The 12,772-nt window shown below is 37.3% G+C and overlaps 2 protein-coding genes across 3 annotated transcripts in view; one reads left to right on the top strand and one right to left on the bottom strand.

The window, feature by feature from the left end:
- The window catches only part of adss2 (adenylosuccinate synthase 2), a 612,379-nt gene that overhangs the window by 313,772 nt on the left and 285,835 nt on the right, over positions 1-12,772 (top strand). The gene's annotated exons all lie outside the window — the stretch shown is intronic.
- Positions 1-12,772, bottom strand: part of ahctf1 (AT hook containing transcription factor 1) — a 103,631-nt gene that overhangs the window by 47,429 nt on the left and 43,430 nt on the right. For both annotated transcript variants that reach the window (XM_078405365.1, XM_078405366.1), the window contains exons 12-20: positions 11,954-12,082; positions 9,452-9,542; positions 7,111-7,200; positions 3,291-3,431; positions 2,837-2,941; positions 2,627-2,726; positions 2,255-2,378; positions 2,101-2,157; positions 1,363-1,509 (exon numbers count right to left, since the gene is read on the bottom strand). In XM_078405365.1, coding sequence (XP_078261491.1) covers positions 1,363-1,509; positions 2,101-2,157; positions 2,255-2,378; positions 2,627-2,726; positions 2,837-2,941; positions 3,291-3,431; positions 7,111-7,200; positions 9,452-9,542; positions 11,954-12,082 — 984 coding nt within the window. The remainder of the gene's footprint in view (positions 1-1,362; positions 1,510-2,100; positions 2,158-2,254; positions 2,379-2,626; positions 2,727-2,836; positions 2,942-3,290; positions 3,432-7,110; positions 7,201-9,451; positions 9,543-11,953; positions 12,083-12,772) is intronic.

Below are 12,772 nucleotides of genomic sequence, written 5' to 3'. Positions count from 1 at the left end.
ATTTTTTAATACCTTTCTTAATTTATAACATATCAAATGGTTTGAAGCAGAGACTAGTGCTGTGCAATACAATTGGATATAATTTGCCTAATGATCATATTGGAATTCAACAGCTACTAAAGCTGTTACTTTCTACGTTGGTCCAAGCACAAGTCGGTCCAGGGAATACCTGATTGTCCTACTGTGTGACTGGTTCTAGACTACCTAATATTGTCCATCTATTGGTTCCACATATCAGTGAGAATCCCCATTCTCACTTCAACAGCACAGTCTCAGAATTTGTGGGGAAATGGCATCTATGATATCCATTAACTTATGAAAGTAGTCCCTGAACCTCAGCAGTACAGCACCAGACTGTGGCAAAGCCTACCATTTTATAAACAGCATTGAGTGGTCAAAAAGAGGCCCAGCCAACAAGAGCTAAAAAGTAAAACAATATCAAATCAGCGAAGCCAATTATCAATGTCACAAAAAAAAAAGAATAGGACTTTTAATTGCTACCTGAGAGCCAGCAGGAAACCCAATGAATGGGCCAAATCATCATCTTTTGTCTCATTTTAAAATATTGAAATATTGAATTTTTTGAAATATTTATAATATCCAATTAGGGAGAATTCCTGGTTGAGAGAGAAACCCTTAATGAAGGCCAATTGTTAAAAATGGCATTCACACTGGACTCTATTAGGAATCAAATATTGCAGCACATTCAAAGAACTCTTGGCAGACCTGTCAGTAAGTTTGGATTCTAGGTTCATGTGTGTATTTACAAGAACCCCCAAACCCCTGGCACTCCTACCGTGAAATGCTGGTATGCACATACAAATAAAATCAGACTCATTATTTTTGACGCAACTTCTTTGAGTCTTTTCTTCAAATATCCTATACGCATTCTGTGCATATTCATTTTCATTGTGGGGTTGCCCAAAGCTTTAGCTGGTCTGTGACACAATGGCAGAACTTAAATAAACCAAACATCCTTCTTTCAGAATCTACCTCATGATGTCATTATTTCATCTTTCTTCACAGCACATTAATCACCGATAACTATATGCATTTGAATCCTAACAAAAGGGTTTGTACTTTGATCACCATTGTCTTAATTTGTGAAGAAGGCATTCAAGATATCCAACTTCTGAATAAAGTTAAAATAAATAAAAAAGTCTCTCAGACTATGTCACCCACTACTTATCACCTGATGAACTAGGATGGTTAGTACAGGTGGCTTTTAAAAGTCTGAACTCTCTTAAACAGTTTTAAAAGTAAATAACTTCCAGTACCATCTTTCTATCTCTCTTATAATTTCAAAAGAGAAAAATATCAAACATCAACTGAAACTAAAACAGAATTACTGGTGTCACTTACCTCATGATCATTGTGATCCAAAAGCCAAAATCCTTGGATGAGGTTCACCAGCCCCACAGGTATGGCAAAAGCTGGTGGGAAGGATTCAATCGAAGATTCATTCTTATTAGGAGCAGATGAAAGCACATCCAACAGAAGGTAAATAGCCTTAAAATGGGGAAGTCAAGGTTCCAAAACACTACACAATGACCCAAAACCAATTATTCAGGCAATAAATAAAGTGTACGAGAATATAGTTTACTCATGATTTTCAACATTTTCTTCAGAAAGGACTGGTGGGGAGAAACATAATTCCAGCTTCATGAGGTAAGATATATGCATTGGCAAGCAATAATTGAAACAAGAACATATTAACTTTAAAGTTGCTAGAAAAACTTTATGTGGTTTCTTCCACACTAGCAAGCTGGTAATCCCATTTTGACAATTATTTTCAAAAAAATTTGAATACTATATATATTTTCCTCATCAGATTGGATATAGATTACCAGCACCTTCGATTATCTATAGCATCCGTTTCTTACTTGAGACAAACTTGATATTATACAACCTCAATTCAGTTGGTTCAACTACTTCACTACTTGCAAGTTAGTGCTGTACTGAATTAACATTAGATACACTGAACAACATCTCACTTAATGCAGAAATTACTTGCAGAATCAGTGGAGCAGAAAGGCAACACACATATATATATATATTATATATATATATATTAAAATATATATATATTTTGAAGGATACAATGGCATGTTTTGTCGTCTCATCTACATTCTCCAGTAAATATACATCAAGAAGTGCCTATTAATTTAAACAAATAGGTTTAATATTTGCAACATTTCTAATGAACTCAATTCACCATTCATAAATTATAATCCTATATGAATTATAACCTTACATGAAGCGTTGATGGTGGATATTTTCCTGTTCCTCCTTCATCCTTCTTCCACAATTGTTCTATGTTATCCCCAGTCTCTGATACCATCCCATCAATTAACAGGCAGTCTGAACACCATTTGCCCCTGGATAAAGCAAAGTTAATTTAGAAATGTTAAATGTTTAGAAATGTTATTCAAAATTACCATTGCTGATTTTAAAAAAAATCAAAATCACCATTTTCTCAAAAAAGAAAATTTCCACAGAAAACAAAGGCTCAAGATTTCAAAAACAGAATTTATTAAGCACCAGATAAAATCCAACTAGTTATTCAGAAATTCTGAGGATCATGGTGATCCACATGTAATTTAGGAAAAAAAAATTAGAAACATACTTCGACAAACGCTCCAGCTTGTGTCGTCTGTTGGTATAATAGTTTTGTATTACTGGATAATTGTAGATGGGCCTGGATAATTGCAATAGATCAGCATCATCTAAGGGAAAGGAAAATGGCAATTTAATAAACCACACAGGCTGACCAAGCATAGCAGTAAAAAAAGTTATTTTGATTTAATTGAAAAGCATTTTTCTAAAATATCCTTACCTGAACCCTCAGGAAGTAGACCGGCTCGACAGAACCATAACACAATCTGAGCATATTGTGAAAGCAGAGTGCCAACAATACGTTTGTTCATTAAGTCAACCAGTCCTGTATGAAAGATACTTCGTATTAGTATGCTGAACATAAAACGTACATAGGTTGAGCGTGATTTGTCATTAATATAAAAAAGGGTCCAAAGCTAAATATTTAGATAGCATCCACCCATTTCAGTGCAAATATGAGCAAATCAGAGGTTAAAATAGCTGAAAAAGCTGCCCCAAAATGCTCTTTTTTTTTTATTGTTGTCACATAAAAACAGAAAGTATTTGGTGTTTAAATGTTAGTATGATTAAGGAAATGTAATTAACATGGGGTTTCAAATATTTCTATGCACAAAATAAAACTTCATGTTAGTAACAATACAAAGGAATGGCAATTGTAATAGTTAAAAACACACCTCGCTCAGTCATCTCCTGGGCCTCTGTAAGGAAACAGCTAACAATGGTGGTGAGGTTGCTAAGTAACATCTGACAGTGCTGTAGAGACTGGAGTGTGTGTGAGTCAACGAAGTGACACGATCCATCAAAAAGTGGAATACCTAGTGGTTAAAGGACAAGGTGAGACAATCTAGTGTTAAGAATAAGGCAATCTTCAAAACAACCTTGAACAGCTTCCAGAATTTAATTCTCACTGGAAGACATACAATACTTGTATTAGTCAGCATTCTAAATTATAAAAGTTGTGCGATTTACAATTTATTTATTTCATTAATTAAATTTAGGATGTCCTACTTGGCTCACATCAACAGAACCATACATACAAGTTTATGATGTCAGCTACATTATGAAAGGGAGCTGCCAAGCAAGCACTTGCCTCTTCCAACCAGGAAGATGCAAATAACAGAACTCCTCCAAAACAGATATTCTCAAGGTTGACTTACACATCTCTCAGGAACTCAATATACAAAATTTTGTGTTCTGAAGAAAGATCACCAGATAAAATCTCCAAGAACGTAATATCGGATAAGGGCACACATAAGGTTTGTGCAACATGTTATGAAGCAAGACAAAATATAAATCCCTTCCTTTAAACAAAACAAAAATTAGAGACATTAAATCTTGAAGAATGTTAGGTAGCTATAAATGGCTTGATCCACAGCATAAATAAGTCTATTGTTTCTTTATGAAAATGTTAAAATACTCTCCAAATATTTAGTTCCATCAATAATAGAGCATGGTCATAGGATTGTTGTTGGAGCTTAAGTTTTAATAACGGAGCTCTTCAAAAAGTATACATTACTGTTTTCTGAGCAGCTACGGCTCAACTCCAAAATAGTTAGGGTCGGGGGGGGGGGGGGATGTAAAAGGAATCAAGCATAGTGAGAGATAGATTGAGAAGGGACCAAATTGGTTGGCCAGATAGACAAGATTTTGGAAGAGCAGGCAAAAACGGCAAACTATACCTAACTTGTTTGGTCCATCAAGGGTACCAATCCTCCTATCATCAAAGGGATCTATAGGCGGCACCGTCTCAGAAAGGAAGCCAGCATCAACAACAACCTTCACAACCCTGGCCATGTCTCATTTCACTCCTGCCATTGCGAAGGTTGTATAGGAGTCTGAAAATTAACCCCCAGGTTCAGAAACAGCTCCTTCCCACCAACCATCAGGTTCATTAACACTACAAACACCAACTAAACTACAAACTGTCTTGGTTTCACTAGGGACATTACGTTTTTGTTTTGCATGAATAGGTTTTTTTTAAATGTATTGAATTTTTTTGTTTACTGCCTCATCCGAGTATTGTGATTACAGACCCAGTTTGCTGCTGCAAGTAATAATATCATTGTTCAATTTCAGTACATATGACAATTAAACATTTGACTCTTGAATTCCAGATAGTCTGACTGTAATGGCCCATTTCTAAACAGTGAAATAGATGGTAAAAATGGATGATGTGCAAGGTGGGGTAGATACCAGATCAACACAAAGTACGGCACCACGAGTGACCAAGACAGGCTACAGCAGCAATAGTTTGATCTGGAAGAATGTGTTGAGTACAAGTGAATGGCATGGAGGGTTGAGAATTATAATCCATTTTGCCAAGAAATTCAAAGTGGTTCAAGTGCACATGCATTCCCTGTGTCCCACGAGCATATGGTGAAGACAAACATTGATTATTTTTTTTTTTTATTATGCAAATCTAGATGCCTCATTGCCAAAATGTTAAATTCAAAGTACTGGAAAAGTAGATATAAAGATAAACAAAGATCATAAAACAAGCTTGCCATGTTACCTTTACAGCTTACGTTTTAATTTTTCAAATACACACAAATCAAAGAACATATATATAAACCTAATTAAAATCAGTAAGAATAAAGCCCTTATAATTTAGAGATAGATTCCTCTGCTCTACAACTCTACTTCAACTTCCTCGCACAACTTGTGCTCTAGGTGTCACAGCCAGATCTCAAAGTGATCCAGTGTGGAAACAGGCCCTTCAGCCCAACTCGCCCACACCGGCCAACAATGTCCCAGCTACCCTAGTCCCACCACTTGGCTGCACTTGGTCCATAACCCTCCAAACCTGTCCTATCCATGTACCTGTTCAACTGTTTCTTAAATGATGGGATAGTCCCAGCCTCAACTACCTCGTCTGGCAGCTTGTTCCATACACCCACCACCCTTTGTGTGAAAAAGTTACCCCTCGGATTCCTATTAAATCTTTTCCCCTTAACCTTGAACTTATGTCCTCTGATCCTCGATTCCCCTACTATGGGTAAAAAAACTCTGTGCATCTACCCGATCTATTCCTCTCATGATTTTGTACACCTCTATAAGATCTCCCCTCATCCTCCCATGCTCCATGGAATAGAGACCCAGCCTACTCAACCTCTCCCTACAGCTCAGACCCTCTAGCCCTGGCAACATCCTTGTAAATCTTTTCTGAACCCTTTCAAGCTTGACAATATCTTTCCTATAACATGGTGCCCAAAATTGAACACAATATTCTAAATGCAGTCTCACCAACATCTTATAAAACTGCAACATGACCTCCCAACGTCTGTACTCAATACTTTGACTGATGAAGGCCAAAGTGCCAAAAGCCTTTTTGTTCACCTTATCTACCTGTGACTCAACCTTCAAGGAACCATGCACTTGTACTTCTAGATTCCTCTGCTCTACAACAGTACCCAGGGGCCTACCGTTTACTGTGTAGGTCCTGCCCTTGCTCGACGTCCCAAAATGCAACATCTCACACTTCTCTGTATTAAATTCCATCAACCATTCCTCCCCCCACCTGGCCAATTGATCCAGATCCTGCTGCAATCGTTCACAACCATCTTCACTATCTGCAAAACCACTAACCTTTGTACCATCAGCAAATTTGCTAATCTTGCCCTGTATGTTCTCATCCAAATCATTGATGTAGATGACAAACAGTAACGGGCCCAGCCCTGTGGCACACCAATAGTCACAGGCCTCCATTCTGAGAAGCAACCTTCCACCATCACCCTCTGCTTCCTTCCATGGAGCCAATTTACTATCCATTCAGCTATCTCTCCTTGGATCCCATGAGATTTAATCTTCCGGAGCAGCCTACCATGCTCTCGATCTATTACTCACTGTAAATCAATTTTTACCCCCAAAGTGATTTTAAAAAGCAGTTAAGGGTATAGCATACAAAATCAACTTGGATGATTAACTGTTTAAAGATAAACATGCTGAGAAATGAAATTATTTTCTTCCAGTAATAGTATAAATCTATTAGTTTACAGATACAGCGCGGAAAGAGGCCCTTCGGCCCACCAACCAACAATCCCCGCATATTAACACTATCTTACACCCACTGGGGCCAATTTTTACATTTACCAGCCAATTAGCCTACAATCCTGTACGTCTTTGGAGTGTGGGAGGAAACCGAAGATTTCGGACAAAACCCACGCAGGTCACGGGGAGAACGTACAAACTCCGTACAGACAGCACCCGTAGTCGGGATTGAACCTGGGTCTGCGGCGCTGCATTCGCTGTAAGGCAACAACTCTACTGCTGCGCCACCGTAACTGCTCGATTGATGAGATAAAAGATTAAAGTGCAACCCAAAGACTAAAAAATATACTAAAAGATATTCTCATAGGTGTGAATAGATCTTCAGTTGAAAAACTAAGCATTCTGGAAATACAAGATCTGATTTGCTGCACCTGCACCACAGGAGGTTTCAAGTGGGAACGGCCAAGTATAAGTAAATAAAATTATGTTTATTAGCTGTGGACTTACAGATGTTGTCCAGTTCCTCTTTTGTACGAGTTATTTTTTTCCAGGTCCACTCAAGCACAAAACGCAGACTGGCAGCTGACCTGGGTTGTTCTTGCAATGAAGAGTTTAAAAAAAAATCACAATACAGAACAGAAATCATACATTAAACATTGTAAAAAAAATTGTGCACAAGCAAAAAAGGTTTTCAGTATGGTTAAACTGGTCAGTTTAATGAATTGCAAAAAATGTAATGTCAAATTGTGTGAAAATATCTATTGGTATTTCAGCTGCTCTCTGCTCAAATTACTGAATTAATAGGAGAGGAATTAGTAACTAATAAGATCAATTTAGGTGATTCATGCAGGGATCAATAAGCCCAACTTCAGATGACATTACATTTTTTGCAATTCATTAAACTGACCAGTTTAAGCATACTGAAAACCTTTTTTGCTTGTGCACAACTGTAACACGTCTTTCAAATTATAGGGTTTCAGTTGTTCACAAAGTAAAAACATCCCATCTTTTTGTTACCTTTGAACAGGTGTACAAAGTTTAATGATGCTACATGAAACTTAAAGTTTGGGTGCAAAAGCTCACCATTTTTTTCTTAGCACGTACAAACAATAGTTGAGCCATAGTTGCATTCTTTAGCTTTTATTTTATTGTCTATTTACATAATTATATTGTGCTGAGTACTATTTTTGGTCAGGTTAATATGTGGAAGACAGAAGACATGAAAACGCCAGACAACCATCCAATAATTCTTGCTGACAAGAATATTATTTTCCTAATTATTTTCCTCACAAGATTAACAATTCATGATGAGGTCAGTATGAAGCATTGATATTTGAATGAGATAATGGCAACAATGGGTAATTCATGCCATCTGCCTGCCTGATATAAGAATTTTCTGTAGACCAAAACAAATTTGGATAGATCATTAAGTATTAATGATTGATTGATGGACTAACGATGCAGCTGTACAAGTCAGGGTGACACCATGGCTTGGAGTACTTTTTGCAGTTCTGGGCACTCAGCTACAGGAAGGATGTCATTAAATAAGGAAGGGTGCAGAAGAGATTCTCCAGTATGTTACCTTGGCTTGTGGAATTGAGTTATAGAAAGAAGTTGGGTAGGCTGGGAGATTTTTCTTTTGAGCATAGGAGGTTAAAAATCATGAGGGATATGGATAGAGTGAATGCACAGTCTTTTGCCCAGGGTACAAGATTCTAAATCTAGAGGGCATAGGCTTAAGGTGAGAGGGGAGAGATTTTAGAGGGTCCTCAGCAGCAACAATTTCACTCAGAGGGTAGTCTATATATGGAATGAACTGCCAGAGGAAGCTATAGAAGTGGATACAATTATGATTTATGATTGGGACAGATACATAAATAGGACGGGTTTAGAGGGCAATGGGCCAAATGGTACTGGCCCAATATACTAACTCGGTTGGTATGGACAAGGTGAGCCATAAGGCCTTTTTCTGTGTTGTACAGATCTATGCCTGAACCTGGTCCATCATGGGCACAGCCCTCCTCTCCATCAAAAGCTTCTGCATGAGATGCTGCTTCAAAAGGTGGCATCTATTGTCACAATCCTCACCATTCTTGTTGGTACTACCATCGAGCAGGAGGCGCAAAAGTACAAAGTCACGCTACCAGGTTCAAGAACAGCTACTTTCCTATAATTAACTGCTTCTAGAACTGACCTGCACAACCCTAACCCTACCGTAGCAATAGAACACCACAGACACCTCTTACACTACCATCAACTTATTTCAAATTATTTTGCACTAACTCATATTTGTTTTCTGCAGAATCTTTTTCCTTTCATTGCCTTATAGAATTTGTGAAATTTTTGTATATTCTACGAGCGTATAATGTTGCTAGAAGCAAGCTTACCGCTATACCATGTCCTCGCTGTACTTGTGTATATGACAGTACACTCAACTTTACTTTATAATTGGGCCTGATGGCAGGTCTTAAATGGCCTTCAATAAAGCATGTAGTGAAAGACAGTTGTCTTACAAATTATAATTCCAACCCCCCCATTTACTTATTTCACTTGCTTTATCTTGCTCAGTATCCTCGCACATAACATATTCACAACCTACAAGAATAGCAAGCCATTCAGCCTCTTAAGTTTAATTATCGCCGGATCAATCAACTTTCAAATCACATTATTTAGGCGGCCAGAATACAAAGCTGCAAATGGAAACAGCAGCTGATAGTCAGATTTTTTAAATTCACTTTTAATTTTACCCATGCTCACTACATTCAATTACAAGGCCATTCAATTCAAAGTAGAATTAAAATATTTAAAAGAACTAAGCTAATTTGTTTTAAACGCTTTGATGGCTTACCTTCTGCCGTCCACTGTTTGATGCATCCGGTTATTAAACCCAAAGAACTAGATTCCACAGCTGCTGACAAAATAGCTTCAAGCTTTTCCTCCTGAAGGAGAGAATTGATATTACAATTAAATTTGAACTCCAAACACCGCTTCAATTTTAAAACACTGGCTCAATAGTAAAAAGCATCTCAAAGACATAGAGTTTAGTAGGCTAATTGGCCACTGTACATTGTGTGGAGGAGTGGTACAATCTTGGGGGGGGGGTAATGATAAATAAAAATTGGCTTAGTATAAGTGTAAATGGATGCCTGATGCGAGTTCAGTGGGCCAACAGACACACTCACTACGTGTTGTTGTTGTTGTACTTTTCTAGGACTCTGAGAATCTCACATGAAATGCAGACCAAAATGAACAAAATAAATGTTCTGCTCAAAAAGGATGATTTGCATGATTTAGCCAGAGAGTCAGTGTCCCACAGCACATAAACAGACCCTTTAGCTCAAAGTTAACACCAAACATCAAGTACCTATTTACACAGATCCCATTTTATTCTCCCCACATTCCCAACAAACGTCAATCCTACCACACAACTCGCCTACAGAGGAGGGACGATTTAAAGCAGCATATCAATCTGCCAGTCTTTGGGATGAGAGGAAATCAGAGAACTCAATAAAAAGTCTGTATGATCACAATGAGAAAATGCAAACTCAATGCATTCAGCAACAAAAGACAGGGTCAAACCCAAGTTCCCTGAGTTTAGTGCAATCAGTTCTACAAATGTACCACTCGTTCGCTCGTGTGTCAGACGATGTTGTGCCATCGCTTTGCCACAGCCAGTGTCACATCTGTAAGAATCCTCATCTTTGAAAGGCACTAATTAACTTCCAGTGATTTCAACATTAAAACTTATTGCTCCATTTAAGAAACCTATCCAACTTAAACACCAGAGTCCATGAGATAAGTCGGAAAGTGAATGAACATTTGTTAAATAGGGGGGGGGGGGAAAGATACATTTTTTTCTATTTACCTCATCTCTTCAAAAACCTTACTGAGGAAAAAAAACAAACACTTCTTTTCAAACAATCAAGCTATAAAGTAGTTGCGAAAGATAATAATATTGAGTTGGAAAACAATCTGGGCTTTAATTATTCAATTATTAATGACTAAATGTTCATACTTTAAGTCATCTGACAGAAATGACAAAGATAGCAGATTCATTCTCATCACTAAAGGTCAACAATAATGTATTCAACAAGTTTGGTGCTCAATAGGTTTATCTGTTCAAAATCTGTTTCCATAAAGCTATATTTTGTTTAAAAAATATTACATAGAACTTTGTTCATTTACAGATGTGAACATCACTGACATTATTTGAGACTCTAAATGTGAAGAGGCAGTCAAACCAAAGAATGCATAAAGTTTCTGCACCTAAAAAAATTAATAGAACACAACCATCATTTGTAAGGACAAAGCCATTTATTTAAAACATCATGCAATGAATTTTTTAGTTATGCTCGCTAAATCTGCCTCAACCAACAGGGTACCCTTAATTTCTCTACCTCCTTAAGCCTCTTCCCTACTTATAATACTCAAAACATATTCTCATTTGTCTTAATATCCCCATTTTGTATGAGATCTCTCTGAAAGCATCTTACTACATTGAAAATCCTATAAAAATGAAAGTTTTGTTATTGCATTGAGAAAACAAAGATTACCATTTAGTTTTTAACAGAAGGAACCACATTCAATAAATCAGTCCAATACCTTCAAGTAAAATAATGAAAAACAAATCTGACAATAAGCAGTTCAGTAGTTTATTTTGAATGTTAATATAATTATTTGGCTTTTCAGCCCAACTCTTCCATGCTGAATAAGATGCCCCATCTAAACCAGTTCCATTTGCCCACATTTGGTTTATAACCCTCAAAACATTTCCTGTCTAAGTACTTGTGCAAATGTCTTTTAAACATTGCTATTGTACCTGCCTCAACTACTTCTCTGCCAGCTCGTTCCATATACCCACCACTAAATGTGTGAAAATGTCACCCCTCAGGTTACTACAAAACTTTCCCCTGACCATAAACCTGTGCCCTCTGCTTCTTGAATTCCCTACCATGGGAAAATGACTGCATTCACCCTATTTATTCCCCTCAAGATTTTAAACACCTTAATATATTATGTTATATTCAAGTGTAAGAAAATAACTGCAGATGCTGGTACAAATCGAAGGTATTTATTCACAAAATGCTGGAGTAACTCAGCAGGTCAGGCAGCATCTCAGGAGAGAAGGAATGGGCGACGTTTCGGGTCGAGACCCTTCTTCAGATATTCAAGGATGTATTACACATAATTCCAGAAATCAATGATAAAAATGTTCACAGAATGAAATCTATACTGTTTCTGGTAAGCATTTCACCACAAGAGTTCAAATACAAGAAACAGTATTTATCTTTTCTTTGCTGATCATTTGTACAAATTAAAACAATGTAAATGACTCTCACTCTGTACTTACTTGTGACAGGCAAGAAGGCTGTACATCTGCAAGTCTTGGAGACAAAAGCCCAGCCATCAGGCAACGACTGTAACCATCAGGTATAGCTTCACTAAGAAAAGGGCCAACTTTCTTCAAATAATTCAATGTCTAGAAAATATGTCATCAAAAATCCTTCAATAAAATTCTATCAAACAAAACATATTAGCCCCATAGAATATTTTAATATGAGAGCTCAGAATTCCAATTTCCTCCAAGACCTGAATGACCATGGATTGTTGGCTAATGTAAATGACAAAATTACAAACAAATTTCAGAATCTAGCAGTTATATAAGCAAAATAACTACTTTCAGTATATTACATTCACAAGTGTCCTGAATCAGGGATTTAAAAAAATCCTAGATGTCAAAGAGCAACTTGAGCAAATGATACCATATTTCCTATCTCCTTATAACATAGCACGTCATAATGTTCATTGTGTCTCTTCTAGCTTACAGAATTGTACCATTCCCCATTAATTTTCTCTGCAACCAATATTGCCATCAACAGACCTCATACTCTACCAATGATCTACAGATTAGGCACAGTTTAGAGCAGCCAATTAATCTAGCAACCAACACATCTTGAAGACAAAGCTGAAGCACCCAGAGAGTCATGTAGTCACAGAAAGAACATGCAAACTCGGCAGATTGGACAGCATTGGAAGTCAGGATTGGACCCGGGTCATTGATGCTGTGAGACAGTAGCTCAACTGGCTTCACCACTGTATTGCTTTATAGCTTTATTTGAGCAAGTGGGAGAAGTAAAATAAATAAAGCTACGATCAAGCTAAGTGAATA

This window comes from Rhinoraja longicauda, chromosome 9 (assembly GCF_053455715.1).
Source record: "Rhinoraja longicauda isolate Sanriku21f chromosome 9, sRhiLon1.1, whole genome shotgun sequence".
Taxonomy (NCBI): domain Eukaryota; kingdom Metazoa; phylum Chordata; class Chondrichthyes; order Rajiformes; family Arhynchobatidae; genus Rhinoraja; species Rhinoraja longicauda.
The sequence above is the reverse complement of the archived record's forward strand: the minus strand, read 5'-3'. Positions and strand labels throughout refer to the sequence as shown.